The sequence below is a fragment of the Primulina huaijiensis genome, chromosome 17, assembly GCF_012295235.1.
Source record: "Primulina huaijiensis isolate GDHJ02 chromosome 17, ASM1229523v2, whole genome shotgun sequence".
In the NCBI taxonomy this organism is placed as follows: Eukaryota; Viridiplantae; Streptophyta; class Magnoliopsida; order Lamiales; family Gesneriaceae; genus Primulina; species Primulina huaijiensis.
Window position 1 is genome coordinate 4,122,389 of NC_133322.1, and position 21,865 is coordinate 4,144,253.

A 21,865-nucleotide genomic window follows, 5' to 3' on the forward strand; every position below is an offset into this window, starting at 1 on the left:
TTTCATACCAAGGGAAATTTCAGTACGCTCAAAGTGCTGCTTTAATTGAACTTGTCCTCCATGCAAAAAGACATAATGAGTACTAATACTTTTTCATCAATAACTCCCTAGATTTTTCGAGAAATGAATCTTCAAACTATTGGGGGGAAAGAACAAGTTTGTGAAAAAGTCTAGTGTTAATCAATTACCATTTGCAGAAATTCATTTCATGGCATGGGTGTATAAAATCTCACGCTTTGAATGAACCCATTAATTCCAATAGTATGGAGTGTTATATAATACTAGCAGCGGAGCATATGCGTTATATGTTTATGCATTATATGTTTATGATTCAATATAAATAAATATATTATGTGTTACACATATAATATATTTGTATTTGTGAAGTCCTTGATTTTGGTATTATATATTTTAAATCAATGAGACATAGTTAAATTCTTTCTAAGATTATGAAACAAATAAATATATTATACATAAGTTGATAGTTGATTACTGATAGAAAAATTGGCGCTGTTAGGAATCCGCCCATTAAAAAAAACAAAAAAAAAAACAGCACACTCGAACACATACGAAGACCATAGTCTTCTCATAATCAGTAACATACGATTTTTTTGGGTAACAAATTCGTAGACTTTTTTAGTACGACATAAGGCTTGGGCAATGAAAAATCTTCGAAATGAATTTTTGAAACTATGATCAAGAAATTGTAAAATTATCTTTAAAGTTTCTCGTCTGAATCTGTTTGACAGAAAGGAACCAAACATTTTATGTGCACACAACAAGTGACATTATAAAATCTAATATAAAGACAAGATAAGTCTTTTTTTTAAAAAAAAAAAAAAAAAAAAAAAAAAAAAAAAAAAAAAAAAAAATTTTTTTTAAAAAAAAAAAAAAAAAAAAAAAAAAACCAACTTGAGCCCTTTGGATTTTAATTGGATTAAAGGAGTTAATCATTGGGAAAAGTAATTTAATTCAAATATAGTCCGATTCAATCGGAGAGAAATCATAACCAAATATAATGAAAATTAACAAACTGCATTTTACCTATCGTAGTTGGATTTTTCATGGATCCTTATTGTGGAAATGGCTGAAAGCATTAGATATAGAAAACATGAAGTGCAACGCGAATTCAGTTAAAAAAAAATAGCTCAGCTCCTTAAATTTGCTCATCAATATTTAATACAATTAGTTTGTGGAATTGGAGAAGCTTTCAAAAAACCTATAAACCACTAAGTGCAGTTAGCGTTGCTTGTTAGGGAAATGTCGAATATAAAAGAACGTGGAATGGATAGAAGTGCTAAACTTCGAAGTTGAATGAAGGAAAATAATTTTAAATTGCAAATTAACTCGAATTAACGGTAATGGTGTGTGGCCGCGTGGGAGAGGTTACAAACAGTATTAATATTACTACTATTAAACCCATAAACTGAATTTTACATAATAGATGGTTTTAGGGCAAAATTATATCCTAGTCTCAACTTTTAGTTTGCTTAAAGATTATGTGATCAAATTACATTGAGTGATAGGATCCCATGGCTTACAGTGTACACACAGGCTGTGGCAGGATGCTTGCCTCGCCATGTAACTCAATACGTGCAACATGGTTGTCACTGATGCTCAGGAAATTATAGAAAAGAACTCCTCCAATTGGCTTTCACTAATCAAGACACCAAATTTTTTAGATAAGACATCATCTAGAGTATCAGCTCCTACGGTTTTTACGACATCGACAGCGGACATTTCCATGTATTCATTTAAGTTATGCAACGTCCCATCTGTAGAAAGGAAAAAAACATAGTTAGGGTATTGAGAAAATGAAATAGATGCATTGGAAATTACTTTTTAACCAATATCAGCAAATTAAGCACATAGGATCAAGAACATGATAAAACAATTAGCATATATATTTTGCTTGAATTCCTACAAAAAAGTTGCATATAAACACGTGCATTCCTTTGCAACAATTCATACTGTATAATATAGCAATTACCTTCAGCGGCAATGGCTTCATATGAAGGTGGAGGAAAAACCCAATTGCCTGCTGAATCTTTCATGTGTCTTCTATCAGATGCAAAACAGCGGAGGAACAGTGGGGCATGCACAATTCGAAAAATCCTGAAATTAACCAAAAAAATTCTTATTATGGAGAAAAGGACAGAAATTGAGTCTATCAATGGTTCTAGTAAAGCATCAAACGATCCCAAGCTATACCAATAAAGAGGGTGATTTACTTTAGACACAGCATGATTAAGGGCAGGATTCTACATATCCCATCTTTGGATCATCCATTTAGTTCTGGAACCTTTTAAAGGTTCTCTATTCTATAGAAATTGGTCTAATTACCAGAAGACATGCAGAAACAGAACAAAAATAAATCATCTTTCTCCACATACAAAAAGAGTGGAAATTTCTGATGCCAATAATAAAAGAATGCAAATTGGAAAGAGTACTGTTAGAAGCAACAGAAAACGATACAAGGGACGGTAATGGATCCGGCGATTCACATATCCATATGTAGAAATTAAGTTGTTATGTCAGCAAATATTCTACTGAAGATGCAGCATTGACATTCACCTCAAAAACAAGAATTTCCTAGACAGAAAATCAAGAAAGCATGCATTTGAATGTACCTGTGAAACTGAGAAAAAAGCTGAAATGAAGGTCGGAAGGTTTCAGCTACATATTCGACGAGGGGAGATGGGAAGGGAAGAGTTGAATCTAAATCCCAGACTAAATGAGGCAAGTTGCTTTCTTTTCTTTTCTGCAGTGTTCATAGTAAATCATAACGATCAAAACAACGTAAATTACTTTCCCAAAAACAGAATTTGTCGGTTATTTGATTCTTACTTGTAAACAGATGACATGGTAATCCCAAAGAATTACCCCATCGGCTCTATGGCTGGCCTTCTGATGCCACAATGGAATCTGAGATGATACAATCGCGAAATTAAAACAAATTTATTTCTTGATCCGTATGCCTAACATCACAAGAACGTCTAAGATGAATATATGAATTACCACAAATTACATGCCTGTTTTTGTTCATTGGAAATGAAAATGACGAATAGATCAGAACAATCTGATGTCGATATTCCATCCTCGCATAGCTTCTTACTCAGCAGATACACGTTCTCCTCGCTGCAAAATTGAAAATATTTTCTCAAATTTAACAGTTAAGCTCTAGGGTAATTCTAACCCAGTTCCCTGCTACGAAAAAAACAACAAATAAACTCCAATTACTAATATCTCAAAAACAAATCAATGAACTGTTAAATCACAGGTTGAAAAAATAGCCACAAATGAAAAACAATTCATAGGACATCGTTCAGGGTCAATTTTTTTACATACACCAAAACGCCAAAAAGCAGTATCACACAAGCAACAGCATTGAAGCAGCCTTCAGGAAATGAAATAATTAATCAATTAAAATAAATTAATGTAATATACTTAATTCTCCATAAGCTGTCCCAAATTCCTCTCAACTCAGTCATAAACAAACAGTTGAAGACAGGAAGGTACCAATAACATGGAGTGTGCTGGAAGCCTGAAACTACTCCCGGAGGAGTAATCTCCTGTGATACGGGCGGAGATGAATCCAAATTCGAAGTCGCCATTTTGTTTCTTCGGCAACGCTGACCTTGAGTTTTCCAGAGAGAATTATGAGGGTTTTTAATTAAAATAAAATAAAATAAAAATATATATATTAATTAAAAAACATATAAAAAAGTAATAAGCCAGTTGAAGTTAGAACATGTCTCTTGTGACACGGTTTCATGAATCTTTATTTGTGAGACAGGTCAACTCTACCGATATTCACAATAAAAACTCATATTCTTAGCATAAAAAATAATATTTGAGTATATATCGTCTAATGAGCTTTTATTCGTGATATATGTCAATTTTGTCTATATTTATAATAAAAAATAATTTTTTTGATATAAAAGTAATATTTTTTCACGATTGACTCAAATAGAAGACATGTCTCACAAAATCGATTGTTATGAAATCTCAAAAAAGTTTATGTGTTATAATTTAATACACCTGAAAGAAAAAATCAACTATATATTTCATTAGAAGATTCCGTTAGAATTTAGAGTGAGTCTCATGTGAGACCGTCTCACGGATCTTAATCTGTGAGACGATTCAACCCTACCCATATTCACAATAAAAAGTAATACTCTTAGCATAAAAAGTAATACTTTTTCATGGATGACCCAAATAAAAGATCCGTCTCACAAATACGACCCGTGAGACCGTCTCACACAAGTTTTGGTCTAGAATTTATTTAAAAAAAATTTCGGTTCACATATTCAATTTGGTTGAGGTTATTTTCATAAAGAATACAGTCAAATTTAAATTCTACTAGACATTAGCTTTTTTAAATAAATTTTTTTTCTGACTATTAATTTATTTTGGATACTAATTGTAATAATAGATTTTAAATCGGTTTGATTGATATGATTTTTGTCATGTAAAATTTGGTATATACATGTGTTACTTATTATTGTTGTTGTATAATAAATAGTAGAAAAAATATTTTGTTCATTTTTTTTAAAAAAAATAAACAATAAATTGTTTTAGAGTTTATCTATATATATATTAGAAAAATAAATGAATAGAATATTTTATCTATGTATTTTTTTATATATAATATTTGATGTGTTTAATTTTTTATAATTAACGACACTTATTTGAACAAATTTTAGTAGATGATTGCGTCCTGTTTTGGACGGGCTTCGACGGAAGTATCCAAGCCCATTAAAGGACCCATTACTTGATTAGGTCAATTCACGAAAGTGCGTTTTGCTAATGCGCTTTGTCTTATGTTTGACAAAACCCACGACATAAACCCCTGAAACTAGGTGTCCGACGCCGCAACACCGCCGCAGCAATGGACGATGAAATGGCTGAAACGTCCCAAATCTTCCATGCCAACTCCGACATATGCCAACAGCTTCTAACCCGCTACTCTCACTCATCCGCCGCGCAGCACCGCCATCTCTGCGCCACCGCTGCCGCCTCCCGCTCTATTATCCAATCCTCGACTCTCCCCCTCACTCCTATCTCATATTTCGCCGCCACCATCACTTCACTTTCCAGTTCTAAGTCACTCGACTCCACTGCTCTCGCAGCGTTAACCTCTTTTCTTTCTATAATTATTCCTTTGATAAGTAGATGCGAAATTAGACAGGAAAAGGCGGAGGATGCGGTCAGGGTTTTGGTTGGCGTGGTGGAGGATAGGGGGAGTAATTTGGGAACCTCGAGTGTGAGGGCGGTGGTGAAGTCTTTGGGTATTTTGGTCACGGACTTTTGTAATTTGAATGATTGGAAATCGGTTGAGCTGGGATTTGAATGGCTTCTGAAATACTGTATCGATAAGCGGCCTAAGGTTTGTCTGAGTTCATGACAGATTAGCGTGTTATAATGCTATTAGTTTACTGGTTACTTGCTGAACGTCGTATCAAGTGACTCTAGATTATTGGATCAGGGTGCTGAACTTGTAATCTGTTATTTGCGTGAATGCATTGCTGCCGAAAATTTGTTGCTGCAGTAGTGTGGTTGTTTTTTTTGAATTGTTATAGTTGGAATTGATCCGCTAGAGCTACTATATATTATTGACCTTGGCAGTTACATGAAATGAGATTAACACTTATTGGTGGGTTCACTGATTATTCTGTGACGTTTTTTCTGGCGGCTGTCAGCTGTATTATATTTACGTGGGATTCATGAATAAGGTTACTTAAAGATCTAGCTTCTTGGATTAATTGGGTTGTGAATCTATAGTTATGAAAGATTGATAGTAAGGATGAGTTATCCTTTTATAAAACCATGATTAATAATAAATTTTGTTTTCTATCAAATAAGACCAGACTCCTTGACTTCTAACGATTGTTTTCATTTTTAATGTTTCAGGTGAGGAAATGTGCTCAGGATTGTATCCTCGCTGTTTTCAAGTCACTTGGATCTTCAGCTGTCAGCAAGAAAGCAAGTAAATTAATTTATTTATTGGCGAAAGAGCACATGCCATTGGCAGCGGAAATTACGACCACAGAAATTACTAATGGGTCCACTGATCATCAAGAAGCTCTTCATTTGCTAAATGTGATGAAGCTCGCTGTTCCATATCTCTATGTCAAAATTCGCACTAGAACCCTGTCGCGATTATTGAAGATTTTGAAATCCCCATGCTCGGCATTGACTAGGCCTGTATTCGAAGTGGTTTTGGCCATATTTGAAAATTCAGGGCCTGAAGTCATAGTTCCCATTGCTGAAGATATTTTCGAATCACTAGTTCCATACATATCTTTGGGAGAAAAGAATCCAGTTGAAACTGCAGTTTTTGCTGCAACTTTAGCCAAAACTGCTTTTTGCAAACTTCGTGATGGCAACTTACATAAATCAATCTCCTATTTCCCTCTAGTAACTGAATCCTTGATAGGTAATACTTTCGATTCAATTTATTTTATTTGTTTCCCTTTTCTCTTCTTTGTTAGACTTTCCTTGTCTCCAGTGGCAGGCCTTTCCTCTTTTGAACCTTACAGCAAATACATATGCTTCTATTGTGAACAAGTGCTCCCCTGTTTGCAGTGCCTGGTTTGCATGTGCGGTGTGCCTCAGTTTTAGGAATTCTATTAATCATGAATATGGTGAAAGTCACCAACTGAATCACAGAAAATCTTTTTATGGTCCATCGAATAATAAACTGTCAGGACTGAAAGAAAGGTGAATTGATGAATTCAATGCCGGAATGTTAACAAGTAACCATCTGATTTTTCTTTCCATCACCTGGGAGGGTTGAGTTAGTTCTTTAGAATTCTTCTTATTTAGGCCAAGTGGGCAATTTACAATTTTTTAGTTTATATTTTCCCCTTTTTAATATCATCTTAATGTTAAAATATGTTCACAGTAGATTTGAATCAGTACATATTTTGATATTGCAGGAAAACTTCACCCATATGTCATAATCGTGATTCTTTTATTTATTTTTTCTATGTAGTTTAGCTGAAAATTTTCCCGTTACTAACTATGGATGTTCTATCAGGCCTCCTATCAGCTGAAGCCAACATTTCTTTGCAGGCTGCTAACATATTCAGGGAGCTGATAAATCATCTAATCGATGGAAAAAGCTTATTGACCATCAAAACCCAGCAAATGGAAGACAAGTCAGTTCACAACGAGAAGTTTACAGCAGCAAAAAGTATATGCAATGCGTTCTACAATGTTCTGAGAACTGGGTGTGAAATTCCAAACCAGCATTTCTTGTCGGTTTTAGCTCATTTGTTCCTCAAACTTGGTTAGTGAGCCTTAATAATTTTTTTTTGTGGTGCAGTAGCAGTGGAAAAGTATTAAAACTCTTTGCTTCCTTTTTCCTTTCCCTAAGTTTTTTCTCTTCAATAGAATTGGTACTGGACAAGTTTTTGAAGTGTCCGTGACTCCGTCTATTGAATTTGTTGATGTGACCTATAATGAGCTCTTGGAGTATGCTCAGAATCATTGTAAATTTTTTGCTTCTGAAATATGTCTGTAAACTTTCTAGGAGTCTTCAATTGATACTCTGTCTTTTGGAACCTTCTTTTTTCAGTATTTTGTGGTAATATGTTCCACCTTTTTTGTAGAGGAGGCATCATACATGCTTATGGAGGGTATAATTCTTAAACTAGCTGACTTGATGAATGCTTGTTCTCCAGGTGCTTCTGAAATTATACATGTGAGTATTCGTGGAAGTCTCTCTCTTCTCGTGGCCGCGCCCTCTCCCCCTTCTTTTTCTCCCTGTCCATCTCTTATTTGCTCTCAAGCACTGAAATGGGAACTCAAATTTCAAATGAACACCCACAAGTTAGATATCTCTTGCTATCTCTCCACTTGCTGATAAATTTAGTATAAAATGAGAACTCGCTTGTTTTTTTTATCTTCACCTGGCTTATTTGGATGTCAATTGATTACGTGTCAACTGTGCCTCTTGAACTGTGGTTGCTATTCACATTCATGTACTTTCTGACTTCTGAGTTTTCATTCATATTACATGTAATTAAATTGTTTAGCAGTATTGGGTTTTGTATGTCGGTGTGGTTGAGTGGTACCGATTTTCTTGGTGATTTATCTTATATTTTCAGCCATATTTTAATATAGGCAAGCTTTCTCATTACTAGTTACTCTGTACACGCAATGCATGTGTGTACAGTTTTTTTTATCATTATTGATGGACTAAAGTGAAATTTGACAAATTATAGGGGGACTAAATTGATACTTGAATTGTTGAAATAAAAAAAAATAAAATAAAAGTGTGTTGAAATTTTAAAAAAAAAACAAAAGTGTAATATTAGTATCATATAAGGGTAAAGTTAGAAGAAAAAATTGGTGTCTTTCTTAAATGGTTACTATCATGTCCTCAACTTTAATAAAATAGAGCAGATATTCATTTATAATATTTTTATTATATACTTTTGCAATATTTTGAACATGTTTATAGCTTGTCAGTGAAGCTCAGCCTGTGTGTTTCATACTCCTTATTTACTTCATTGTTGCAGCTTCAAGATTGCATTGGATCTGCTGTTGTTGCCATGGGACCAGAAAAAATACTTGAATTGATCCCCATTTCCCTGGGGGTGAATGACTTTTCCTGTTCAAATAGTTGGTTAATACCTATTTTAAAGAAAAATATAGTTGGATCCTCGCTGCAGTTTTTTATGGAGCATATTATACCTCTTGCTGAATCCTTTGAACGGGCATCAGTTAAAGGTATTCACGAGAATCTGTGGAAAGTTCGCCTTCCCTCAATTCACCATGTGATTAATTTCATTAATTATTGAAGTATTTGAATGAATCAATGTGAACCGTGTGATAATAAAATGATCACGTCTAAATAAGAACAAATACATGAATGATTTCCAGACATAAGTTATCAAGACAACAATTGACACTGTCGGAAAGCTTTGCAATTTCCTGAATTTAATCTTTTGTTGCTACTGTAACATGGTAAATTCTCGATATTGATTTTCCTTGTTCTCGATCTGTCAAATTCCTATCCACGAGTTTATAACAAAGTAACTTGATATAAAAAAAATTGGGAAATTACATTTTTGGTCTTGTAATTTGCGTTATTTTTCACTTTTGGTCATGTTAACAATGAATTTGTATTTTTAGTCATGTAACTTGCATTTTTTTCCATTTTTGGTCATGTTACGATGAATTTTCATTTTTAGTCATGTAAATTTTTTCGACCGAAAGACACTGTAGACTCGGGTAAACGAAAAAACAATAAACGAAAAAACATACAAGTTACATGACTAAAAATACAAATTCACCGTTAACAAGACTAAAAATAGAAAGAGTTCAAATTACTTTACAAAAAATGTAATTTTCCCTAAAAAATTTAGTGTTGAATTATTCCATCATCTGTTATAAAGCTCGAGTGTTGCATCTACAAGTTCTGTTAGTGAATGTAGTGTTGAGCTCTTTTTCGTGTCAATCTCAAATACTTCTCAGTTCATAATTGTGGATTAGAACTTTAGGCGGCCAATTGAGGAGACTGCACATTTCTATTGTTATTCCTCTGTATACCTGCAAATTTTAGCTTTTTTTGTTTAATTTGCTGAATTATAAATAAGCTTAAGCCTTGTGGCATTGAGATTTTTACGAATATCTGGATTTTAAATTTTTGCTCCTTTCCAGTTAAAAAGTCAGTAATACGCCGAGATCTGCAGGCTTTCTCCATCGGTTGTTGGGGATTGTTGCCTGCCTTTTGTCGTCAACCAAGCGATACTTATCGGAGTTTTGGTACCCTTGCCAACCTCTTAATTATTTTTCTGAAAAAGGACTCTTTTATGCTTGAGAATATTGCCATTAGTCTGCGGGTATGATTCAAAATCCTTTGTTGAGCTCTATTTTAATTGTCAGTTTGCTCTACTTTCTTCTCAAATGATGTTAGTATCCTGCTTGTCTTACTGGATTGTTTGTATTTTGGAGATAGGAACTTGTAAGTCAAAATAAAAAGGTGCTCGCATCTGATCAGAGGTCTGAGGAGTTGACAGAAATTCAAAGCACGGATCTTAAAACGAGAAATTTTTATTCGAGAAAGATCGCAAAAAAAAATTTGAATGTGTTGGCTTCATGTTCCAAGGAGTTGCTTGAGGCTCTAGTCAATTTCTTGTTTGAGAGCCCTCCAGAGACACGCAAGCATCTAAAGGTTTTCGCTAATTATTGTTTCTTTCGAGTTTAAAAGCTCGTCTCTCCTTTACTGAAGTTATTTCCTTATCATCTAAAGTAGCTTATACCCATATTCAGAGCCATGGAGTTGTTAGGTGCAGATTATATTTCACACATGACATGCCATAGTTAAATGGGAGCTTTTCTTCTTATTTCTTAGCATTGGTGGATCCTTGCCTAATCCATGTTTAATATATGTGTTTTTATACATAATTTAACCTCTTTTATGACCTCTCCAGCATGAGTTGACATATTCATGGGGAATTATTTTTGTTTTAAATTTTTAGTTCTCATTGCGTAATGTTGATGCATTTGATGAAATGATAGATGAGCATGAGCTGATCCATATTATGAGATTAAAGACTGGTTTTATCCTTGTACTCTTTGCTGATTTATTTCTTACCACAGTTGAAAGTGTGGAATTGTCTCATATATGTTTCCTTGGTCTGATGCATGTAATCACTTGCAAACTAGTTCAAGGGGGGCAGGCCTGTATTATTTAACTTTGGCTTTTATTTACTTTGTTTTCTGAAGTTCACATGGAATAGTGATTCAATTTGAATTTTTATTGTCCTGACTTTTAGGGTGCAATAGGATGCTTGATATCTATCTGTGATTCTTCAGAAACAAAACAGATCTTTATGGATTCTCTTAAGAAGTTTCAGCTTCTTGGTGATATGGTTGATCATGAAAAAGTGGAGCATGAGACTAATAGCTCTGGTGACAAAGAACAGGGTGGTGAAATTTCAGTTGGAACAGATGCGGAGAGGTAATAGTGAATTTCCTTTTAGTGAAATAATGACATAATTCAAATTTCAACTATTTGTCCTTGTAGTTGCCATGAGATAGTATTTCTTCAGCGTCTTCTAACTCTGCAGAGGGAAGATTTGTGAATGTGATAATGGACTATAAACATCATAGATGTTAAACTCACAAATTTGTCAATTTGTCTGTATGCAGACATCTAATATTGGATCTTGCATCTTGCTTTGTTGACGCATCTGATGAGGATCTGGTCAAATTACTCTTTTGCGTAATTAAATGTGCTTTGCAGGTTTGTTATTTCCCTTTATTTTTTTAATTTGCAAGTTTTTAATTGATGATCTGGTTATGACACTGCATATTTTGGGTATTAGGCTACAGATGAGTTTGGCCAGATTGAAGCATGTCAAACTCTGTGCAGAATTCTGGAGGTTTCTTCCTTTATACTCTTATTATTTCTTACCTGGAAGTAGAAAACATGATTTTAGCTTATGTTATTCTGTCTGCAGAAACATTCTTGGTTCTGCTCTTCACAGTTTGCAATGGTGATGGATCTCTTGTCTGGGGCGAAGTCTTCAGCAAACGTTGAATTTCTTAAAAGTCGTTTTGCCTGTTTTCAGACCTTATTGATTCAGGCGATAACGGTAGGCCAGCATTCTGTACATAGAAAACACAATTTTTGAAGATATATGTTTGTTGATCTGATTTTGTTTTTGCTATATGCTAATGGGTTGATTAGCTACATTCCCCTCGTTTTATGATGAACGAAGTTTTGTTAAGAGTGATTGTCAGCTTCCAGAACTTTAATTTTCTTACTATTTCGTGTTTTATTTGAATTAAATAAATACTCTCTACTTCTTTGCAGAGAAACTTGGATGAAGATAATTCAAAGGCTTTCCTTGTCCTGAATGAGATTATTCTCACTTTAAAAGATGTATGAACTAATCTCCAAGACTTTGCATTTGTTTTTATGCTCAATTCTTTTGGGATTGGCGCAGGTGCATGTGTTTGTTCTCTCTGTGTTGTAGATTAATATTTATTCTATGATTTGGAGAAGGCGATAGACTTGTTTCAGTAGTGAAAGCTAATACTAAGATGCAAGCGCCTTTCCTGGACATTGCGAGTGCGCTGCATGCCCTGCATCAATGTTTAATTATAAGGGATCTGAATGTTACTGAAAAGATGTTACAGTAGCCGTCTTTTTGTATGCTCATGTCACAATTAAAGGAAAAATTAGAGATAAGAAGTGGGTTTGGGGATCACAAACCTTTGCTTCCTAAGCATGTGATACCTGCCTTATGTAGCAAAATGGGTAATACAATCTGGTTATATTCATCCTGGGAATAATTTTATTGCATCACCTACGATAAAAGTAATGAATTTCTCATACAAATACATTATTTGCTTTTGCTTCGGTATTGGCATTTTTTGATATGGATCTAACAGATTCAGTTATAGTATATGTCAGTGTTCCTGTTAGGAACTTTGTATCCTTCCCCCACATTTTTATTATACGGCGTGTTTTATTTCATAGAAATTGCTCGAGAATGACAGTTACTTTCACACGATTGGCATTGGCTGTTTGACACTTAATTGTGTTAATATGTAGATGTTATTTTATGTTCAGTCTAATGAAGAAGGCAGGAAAGTGGCTTATGATGCTATAAATGCGATAAGTTGTAAGTTGAGAAAGTCATCAGATGCTACTTGTGGTGCCCCATATCAGAAATTTCTTACTATGGTGAGTGCAATCATGTATTGTTGCACTAATATTGTCTTGAGAGTACATGCAACGATCATGACATTTGATTTCTAAGTTTATTGCCGTGCCCTGACAAGTTGTGATTATGATTAGAAGGAAAAACATGTCATATTATGATTATGATTAGAAGGAAAAACATGTCATATTATGAAGACCTGCTGTCTCTTTATCAGTGTGATTTCTAGCAATAGAAACTAGTACGAAGTCAAAGAAAGATGTTCAAATGTAATTACCACAAAACGTTTTATCATTTACTTCAGATCTACTTCATGTCTGCTAAATCATGCTGCCTTCTATGTTATCTTTGAAATAGCGTGGGGCTCGTAAGCTTGTCTTGTGATATAGCTGTTTATTCGTTGGTTGAAATTTGATGCACTAACTTTTGTATTGACTTACATTATACCCACCAAGTGTAGCAAACAATCATGTTTGATGTTTATCATCGAGGAAATAATTATGTTTTTATGTTCAGATTATTGGATATCTTTCTGGCTCCTCTCCTCACATAAAAAGTGGGGTGGTGTCTGCGCTCTCGGTATTAGTTTACAGTGATCCTGATATCTGCCTCACAGTACCTGACATGTTCCCTTCTGTAATGGAGTTGCTGCACAGCAAAGCAATTGAGATTATAAAAGTTAGTTTCCTGACCTCTGATTCAAGCGTCATTTCATTTGTTTGGTATTTTTATGTGTTATTACTTGCTCTAAATTGAACAGGCTGTTTTGGGCTTTGTGAAAGTATTTGTTTCTTGCCTGAAAACAAACGATTTACAAAATTTTCTTCCGGACATTGCCGATGGAATTCTTCGCTGGTCATCTGTTTCACGCCATCATTTCAGAACAAAGGTGTGAATTTTCGTCCTGCTCTATCTGAGAAATAATGCAAGTCTTAAGTATTTATACACCAGATCATTAAGTTGAAGAAAAGTGCTTACATTTTTTCCGTCTTCAAGAGTAATGCATAAAAGAAGGCATATTTACATGTCGAGAAATAAGAAATTTGTTTTCAGTTTGCATGTTGTATTCCCTTTATCTTTACTTTATATGTTTTAGCAGTGAAATGCACAGAATATCAATTTGTATTGTTTAAATTGTTCCATCATATGTTTAGATTGTATTATAAATTATTTTGTGAATGTTTCTCTTTTTTGATAAATATAACTTTTGTATGTGCTACTTATCATTAACTTCCTAGAGAGTAGTTTAAGAGTCTTGCATATGAAGGACTTGAACTAACAAAAGTGTTTCAAAGATGGGATTGAGAAAAGAGTAACTTTCGGAAAATTATGGTTAATTGATTTTCGGATAATTAATTATTGCTACAACATTGATAAAAAATTGCTGCATGTATTATACTTCAATTTGGTTTCTCAAGAATCGTTATGTAGATGCTTCTTTTATCTACAGGTCACAGTTATCTTAGAAATCATGATGAGGAAGTGCGGTGTTCCTTCAGTAAAGGCTCTTACACCTGAGAAGTACAAGGATTATGTCCAGGGGGTTGTCATGGTACTCTTCTTTTTCGCTATACTTTCTTGTTTTTTGCTGCAAGTTACGGACTCGTCCAGTGATGCTTCATAACTTGTGGATTTGCTGTTAGCTTCTGAAAGCTATTGTCTGTATCGAGTTATGATCATAAATCTGTGATAACTATTGGGCCGTTATTGGTATCCGTTTATCTAATGAATTCGCTGTAAGCTTTTAAACTTACACTCTTCGCTCTAACATGTAATTTAATGCCATAGAATCGCCGTGGCAAGACAAGTTCCAAGGAAATTGAGAGCAGTGAGAGTAAACCTGATCATCCTGATTCATTTCCCAGGGGGTAAATTTCTTCGATAAACGAGTGCTACTCTTGTATCTGCCAGTAACTCTACTCGGCTACATGGTCCAGTATTTATTGAGTTGCCTTTTTTTCAGGCAGCACAAGAGGAAACGAGAGGAGACGACAAAGAATGAAGAGGGCCCTGGGAGACCTTGGAAAAGAAGAGATGATAGAAAACAACCCCACTTCGGAAAGTCCCTCAGAAAAGCTGGACATTCTGATCATGGTAACTTACCAAATAGACAGCAAGGACACGGTAAGAGGAATTATTCTGGCGTTAAAAATCTCAATGAGAAGAAAATAATGAAGAAGAAACACCAAGAGAACATCCGTCGACCGGCCGTTGTCTCCAAATTTTCAAAGCACAAAAAGTTGGTAAGAAGACAGAAATTCAGCCGACCTGAGAATTCCACTGGGATAATCAGTTCAAATACTAGAACGTGCTAGCAAACTTCCCCCAGAATGCAAGATAATCTGCCGGCTGGGTAATCTGCGCTTTTATAGACAGTGAGTAATCCAATTTTTACTATTTTCACTCGGGTATTTGCCATTGGCGTGCTAACGTGTCTGCTGATGGTATCTCCAATTTTGGTACTTCAAAGAATATAAACAAAAGAGTGTGTATATTTTGTTTGGCTAAATTTTTTAATTTGATTATTATTTGGAGATATTTGAGAATTAGTCCATGAATCTGGTCATTAACATAAAATTACTCGATAGTGACCTTAGCCCGAGATTTAATCCGTTTGCATCAGATGCATTCTTGCACCATGACACATTTTAATAATTTCTAAAAGTATGTTAAAATTATTTCAATAATAAATTTAAAATAACTAGAAATGTTAATTAATAATTTATAGAATGGTTGAAATTTATTAATGATTTTCATTGTGAAATATATTTTTTAATTTTTATTCAATTCTAAAAACATTATATATATATATATATAAGAAACAATTTTTTAAGAATTTTTCTACGTAAAACCAATTATTTCTATTAATAAATATTTGAAAATATATCCACTTATTGCAGCTAAATTATTTTTTTTCACAATATTGCTGAAAAAAGTTCCAATAAATATCTATGACTTTGATGTTTACAATAAACACATATTTTATAAAATTACGAATTTTTTTTTATTCGCGAGAGATGTCAATATAAAACGAGACGACAAATTCACTAGCCAGATTCAACCGCGTCGCCAAAACGTAAATTCCTGGTGTTTTAAGGTTATATCGTCATCCCCTTGCTCGCTTTACTCCACTGCAGAAGAACCCCATGGCCACCCTAAACAACACGCTCTTCTTACCCGCTAATGGCAACCTCAACAAACCTATTCACTGCTCCAAACCCGACCCGTTTAAGGAGAAGAAGCATGCCCAGGTGGATTATGACGCCGGGACCCACAAAATTTACACTCGGATTCCGGGGCTCCGGAAATTGGACTTGCCCAAAAGACAGCGTTTACGGGTCGACGGTGACCGGTTTCAGAAAGACTGGACCTTATCTGAAGTTGTGGAGAGGATAACTAAGCTCAAACACTGGGAGGACGTCGAGGGAGTGCTGAACCAGTGGGCTGGGCGCTTCGCGCGAAAGAATTTCCCGGTTCTTATGAGGGTGGTTTCTCTTTTTCCATGGAAGGGAATATTTTTATGGGCCGGGCATGCCATTTTGAAAAAAAGTTATCCAAAATTTGATGACCCTTTTGTTGTTGAATCATATAGTAGCAAATAGTACAATTTTTACTAGAGACCGCTTAGTCTTGACTTATGTCTGTATTACAGATTTAATATGTGTATTTTGTGGAAATTTTGATGTGTTGATGGGAGGAAAGTACTGAGGAATGTGTCGATGGGAAATTTGGGTAGATGTTTTAATGCAAATCACACCATTGTACTCTGAGAGGAGGAAGAAGAGATATTTGTTCCTTTTTTCCCACGAATTTGATTTCCCTTAATGAAATGGTTAAACAAGCTGATTTTCTGACAGAATGTCCTTTTAAATTTTAGATGTGTATTGTAATTAAGGGGAGCCTGGGTTTTGTGGGTTGTAAGATGCTGATGTTAGCGGTGAGAATTCATACTATCCACACTGCATGCCTTGTAACTTTTGTTATTGTGTCTTATGCACCAGCCATTTCTAGATTTTTAGCTTGACATGGTTTGGTAAGTTCTTAAAAGTGCTCAATATTTGTGTTAAGTGTTGTGCTAGTGACTTCTTTATGTTGTTATTTTGTTACAATCTGGTTGAAATGGAAATTTTGTTCGCCAACTTTTATTTTAAACAGATGTGCTGTTGACATCAGCAAGAATTTATGTTTATATACCATGAAATTATTTCATGATTCTTTTATTTTTGTGAACAGAAATTTAAACAAATATCTGTACTGCTGTGCAGGAAATAATACAAACAGGTTCGATCGAACATGCTATTCAGGTTTTCAATTGGATGAAGAATCAGAAAAACTATTGTGCCCGAAATGATATCTACAATATGTTGATCAGGTTGCACGCCAGACATAATCGCATTGACCAGGCACGTGGCTTATTTTTTGAGATGCAAAAGTGGAGGTACGGTTTTCATCTGCCGCAATTACATTGTTGTTGCATGGTGTTTGATTGCCTTCTTTCCCCTGTTCTTTCCCTTCTTTCTGATAACTAAACGAGCAAAGTCCAAAGATGTTATTAACTGATCTAATTTTTTTTGCTCGTGCTTTTAAATAGTAAATGACCAACTAAGCTGATTAAATTAATAAATGCTTTGTTTCCTGGCAATTAAACATGAGGTCTATTTGCTACATCCAGTTGGTTTCATGCTTCAATCCAGTACTTCAGGTTGCTTGTAAATCTTATTTTCAAAAATCGAATTATTTGATATGGGGCTCTTATGATTTTACATAAGGAATTTTTCCCTTATGATTTTCATGATTCCATTGAAGGGAAAAAGCTCCATATACAGCTCATATAACCGAAATAAAGCACCAAAATGGATTAGGTTTTCTCCCGGAGATTCCTTCTCTCATTTGCCAATAGTCAGTCCAGCTCCTCTCTTTCTTTACTCTTGGTCACTTCCTTTGTTTCCTATTCTGCTAGGTGCAATCCTGATGTCGAAACCTACAATGCTTTGATCAATGCGCATGGGAGAGCAGGTCAATGGCGCTGGGGAGTAAACATAATGGAAGACATGCTTCGTGCATCTGTGTGTACATATATTTTCCTTCCTAGTCGGTATTTGTGGGTCTGATGTGAGCTTTCTTCTTTTTGTTAACCTTGCAGAGTTATGTAGATCTTTTAGCATTCCTCCTATCATTGTATATGAGGATGCCTGATGTTATTTTATGCCATGTCAGCTTTCTATCTCATTGTGTTTCCGACATTTTTGGTACCTGGATGGAGAGCCATTGGGTTCAGTAGTCAGCAACTCCCACCTAGGGTATCATAAAAAAATAATCAGATACTTTGTTTTTAAAGATGTTTACCAAATCCACTTTTATATTTGGTCTGACCTAGTCTACTTTATCTATATCTCTTTGTTTTCTCCTTTTCCTTTTCCTTTTCCTTCTCTCATCAACCCTTACCTCTCCACCCTTGTCCTCTCTGTTGGTGAGTGGCCAAGTTGTATGAGCAATAGGAATAACTATTTCTCATGGCATTTAGTTCGGCCATACCTCAAGCATTTATGAGCTCATAAAATGGAAACTGAAATAAATGGCAGTATGTATGTGAAGAAAAGATGCATTTGTTACTATAATATATTTGGCTGCGTGTATTTTGAACACATGTTCCTGTGTGCTTCCACTGTTCTTGTGTAGATTGTATTTCCTAACGGAAGCTCTTTTGACGTGGACTGAAATTTGCAGATTCCACCAAGTAGATCAACATATAACAACTTGATTAATGCTTGCGGATCAAGTGGTAATTGGAGAGAAGCTTTGAAAATTAGCAAAAAAATGACAGACAATGGAGTTGGTCCTGATCTGGTGACTCACAATATCATTTTATCTGCATACAAAACTGGAGCGCAGTATTCAAAAGCCCTATCATATTTTGAGCTTATGAAGAGTACAAATGTCCGGTCAGACACTACAACCCTCAATATTGTGATATATTGCTTGGTTAAGCTTGGAAAATACAAGGAAGCTATTGAAATTTTCAATTCAATGAGGGAAAAAAGAGCAGAATGTCACCCTGATATTGTGACCTATACTAGCATCATGCATATGTATTCTGTCTGTGGACAAATTGACAATTGTCGTGCTGTTTTTGACGCATTAGTTGCAGAAGGTATGAAACCTAATGTTATTTCATACAATGCATTGCTTGGTGCGTATGCCTCACTTGGGCTGAGCGAGCCTGTCTCATCACTTTTTGATGAAATGAAAAGGAATGGTATCCGTCCTGATGTTGTATCTTATACTTCTTTAATCAATGCCTATGGAAGATCACGACAACCCAAGAAGGCCTGGAAAATATTTTACAAAATGAGAAGAGACAATGTCTCACCAAATCTGGTGACTTACAATGCTCTAATTGATGCCTATGGATCAAATGGATTTCTAGCGGAAGCTGTGGAACTGCTACGTGAAATGGAGCAAAGTGGTCTGCAGCCAAACGTTGTTTCAATCAGTACCTTGTTGGCGGCATGTGGTCGCTGCTGTCAAGAGTCAAAAATTGATTCTATACTTAAAGCTGCAAAGATGCGAGGCATAGTACTGAACACAATAGCATACAACTCCGCTATTGGAAGTTATATGAATGTTGGTGAATATGATAAAGCTTTATGTATATATAGGTGCATGAGGGAAAACAAAATAAGACCTGATTCTGTTACTTATAATATTTTAATAAGTTGCTCATGCAAGATGTCTAAGTTCAATGAGGCACTTGAAATGATTTCTCAATTGAGAGAACTTAATATTCCTTGGTCAAAGGAATTATATTCTTCTGCAATTTGTGCATATAGCAAACAGGCAAGTATTTCGATGCATCTCCTGAACTCATTCTGCCACTTGTATTTGCGGTAATCTCCTTTCTGTATACTTTATGTGTTTGTATCTGTCTCCCAGGGTCAACTCGCTGAGGCAGAATCAATATTCAACATGATGAAAGAGGCGGGATTCCAACCCGACGTCGTTACTTATACAACAATGTTACATGCTTATAGTGTTGGGGGTGAGTTCTGTTTTTGTGCATCAGTTGTGAAAATTTGCTTCCAGAGAGCAAACTGAATTTTCCCGTATATTGTGCAGAATGCTGGGAGAAAGCGTTGGCAGTATTTCAAGAAATGGAATTGAACAATGTTCAGCCAGATTCAGTGGCTTGTGCTGCTCTCATGAGAAGTTTCAATAAAGGATCTCAACCAGGAAAAGTCCTGCTTGTAGCTGAATTTATGAGAGACCAAAAGATTCCATTTACTGATGCTGTTTTCTTTGAAATGGTTTCATCATGTAGCATGTATGTCTTGCTTGTTTAAATGTTAAAAGTAGGTACAAATCCAGTGTATTACAAAAACAATTTTTTTAAAAAAATTGTGTATCTTTTTATCAAAATCCAAGATTTGTCCCCCACTTGCAATCCATGGAATCACCACACATGGCTCCCTCCCCCACTCTCGCCTCCAATTTCATTAAATTTTTTTTTTTGCTGTAAGTGAATCCTACCAAACATATTGCGATTTCCTTCTCCCCATCTCTGCAGGATTTTCGCAAATATTTTGTTTCTTCTTCTTACTGCCTATTTTCATGCACCTAAATATAATTTTTTTTTGTCTTGGTTATGGTCATATTTTGATGTTCATTCAGTTAAGAAACTTACAGTTGTATGTTGATTGAAGCTTGCGAGATTGGAAGAGATTAACTGATGTCATTGGAATGATGGAGACTACACTTCCTCTCATCTCAGTTGGGACTTTTAACCGGCTTCTTCATTCTCTAGGAAAAGTTGGAAATATTGATACGATGATTAAGGTTAATTTAAATGAAGCTCTTCCTGCTCTCATCTTATTGGTCCTTTTAAGGTTTCTGGTTAGATTCAAGGTACGTGTAACTTATATCTCCCTTGTAATCGTTTATGAAGATATTTCTGAAGATTGTGGCATCTAGGGGAGAAGTTGACATAACTACCTACGAAGTTTTGTTGCAGAATCTTCTAGCTGCTGGGAACTGGAGGAAATATATTGAGGTGAAATTTCTCGGCATTTCCTTCAGCAGATGAATTTGAACCGACTGCTCTAGTGTTTTGTCATTGATATCTTTAAAACGCATGAAACAAATATGCCCTTCTATTTATTACATGCTATTATGATTGGCATTTTGTGAGATAGGACCGAAATTCACTAACTCTAGGCTCAATGTCCGTCACGTTTTGAACTATGTTGCGATACAAGGTAATGCAATGGATGGAGGATGCTGGAGTGCAGCCTTCAGCTCAAATATACGACAACATACTATATTTTGCACAAAGGAACGCTGGAATAAAAAATGCTGCAGTCATAAGAGAACGAATAGGTGTGTACGAGTACGAAAAATTATGATTTTTCTTCAATAGATGTAATGATTGTTAGATACTAGAACTGAAGACTCTCTGTCTGATTCAAGAATTCCTCAAGTGTTCTGTACTCTTCATTGCACATCTGATTTTTCCTGACTCATTTGGTTTTCTTTTCTGTGACAGAATCCTTGAAGGGAAAATCAGGTTACTCGACCTTGGAGAAAAAACGTTTTGATCTTCCTCTTCCGACTCATGCATTGATCAGCAGCAAACAAACATGAATTGCCAATCGTATTGGTTTTATAGGATTCTACTTGTATATATCCAAATGATGCATCACGCAGACTATTTATGTTCATGATATTTTTTGACTTTTTTTATTTTTAACTTGTCTGATTATAACAAAAATTAAATAAAAAATATACAAATAAAGTATTACACATTTTCAACCAAATATCAAAAGTGATATTTCTATGAAAGCAATAATTTGTATAAATCCCACAACATATTAGTGGGATTGAAGAAAGAGAGAAAATTGATCAAATAAATAAATATAAATGTATAAAAATCTAAATAGGTACGAATCTTGTAACCTGACTCATATTAGTCCGGTTATAAAAACTGAATACCCATTTGATATTCTTCAAACCTCACCCAAACTGGTCGAGATCTGGCTGAGCAACCTGTTGTACCTGTATCCATTGTGAGCCCTGTGTCCAATCCTTTTCTCACTATTCAAGTCCATATCCTGATATCCAAAGTGGGACTCGAGTAAGCCCTTCCATCCATCGTATTCCGGTGGCATATTTCTCTGAGAGTGTCC

General features: G+C 35.1%; 3 protein-coding genes across 3 annotated transcripts; 2 read left to right on the top strand and 1 right to left on the bottom strand.

Moving 5' to 3' along the window:
• Window positions 1-1,325: 1,325 nt before the first annotated feature.
• LOC140963064 (protein N-terminal glutamine amidohydrolase) lies at window positions 1,326-3,679 on the bottom strand. Its single transcript, XM_073422283.1, has 6 exons — window positions 3,520-3,679; window positions 3,033-3,138; window positions 2,848-2,925; window positions 2,631-2,761; window positions 1,991-2,115; window positions 1,326-1,775 (listed from the first exon to the last, which is right to left on the bottom strand). Exons 1-6 carry the CDS (start codon window positions 3,612-3,614, stop codon window positions 1,618-1,620), a joined length of 693 nt encoding a protein of 230 aa, XP_073278384.1. The 5' UTR covers window positions 3,615-3,679; the 3' UTR covers window positions 1,326-1,617.
• Window positions 3,680-4,812: 1,133 nt separating this feature from the next.
• LOC140962758 (uncharacterized) lies at window positions 4,813-15,238 on the top strand. Its single transcript, XM_073421732.1, has 18 exons — window positions 4,813-5,389; window positions 5,914-6,439; window positions 7,043-7,294; window positions 7,617-7,708; window positions 8,529-8,739; window positions 9,673-9,854; window positions 9,971-10,186; window positions 10,791-10,975; window positions 11,167-11,260; window positions 11,343-11,399; window positions 11,478-11,612; window positions 11,834-11,902; window positions 12,596-12,709; window positions 13,203-13,364; window positions 13,447-13,575; window positions 14,137-14,238; window positions 14,475-14,554; window positions 14,650-15,238. The coding sequence occupies exons 1-18, from the start codon at window positions 4,892-4,894 to the stop codon at window positions 14,999-15,001; spliced, it is 3,456 nt and encodes a 1,151-aa protein (XP_073277833.1). The 5' UTR covers window positions 4,813-4,891; the 3' UTR covers window positions 15,002-15,238.
• A 484-nt stretch (window positions 15,239-15,722) lies between these two features.
• On the top strand, window positions 15,723-21,422 carry LOC140962823 (pentatricopeptide repeat-containing protein At2g41720). Its single transcript, XM_073421847.1, has 10 exons — window positions 15,723-16,171; window positions 16,952-17,124; window positions 17,647-17,752; window positions 18,414-19,523; window positions 19,620-19,725; window positions 19,803-20,007; window positions 20,387-20,519; window positions 20,629-20,733; window positions 20,939-21,059; window positions 21,226-21,422. Exons 1-10 carry the CDS (start codon window positions 15,833-15,835, stop codon window positions 21,321-21,323), a joined length of 2,496 nt encoding a protein of 831 aa, XP_073277948.1. The 5' UTR covers window positions 15,723-15,832; the 3' UTR covers window positions 21,324-21,422.
• The last annotated feature ends 443 nt before the right edge of the window (window positions 21,423-21,865 follow it).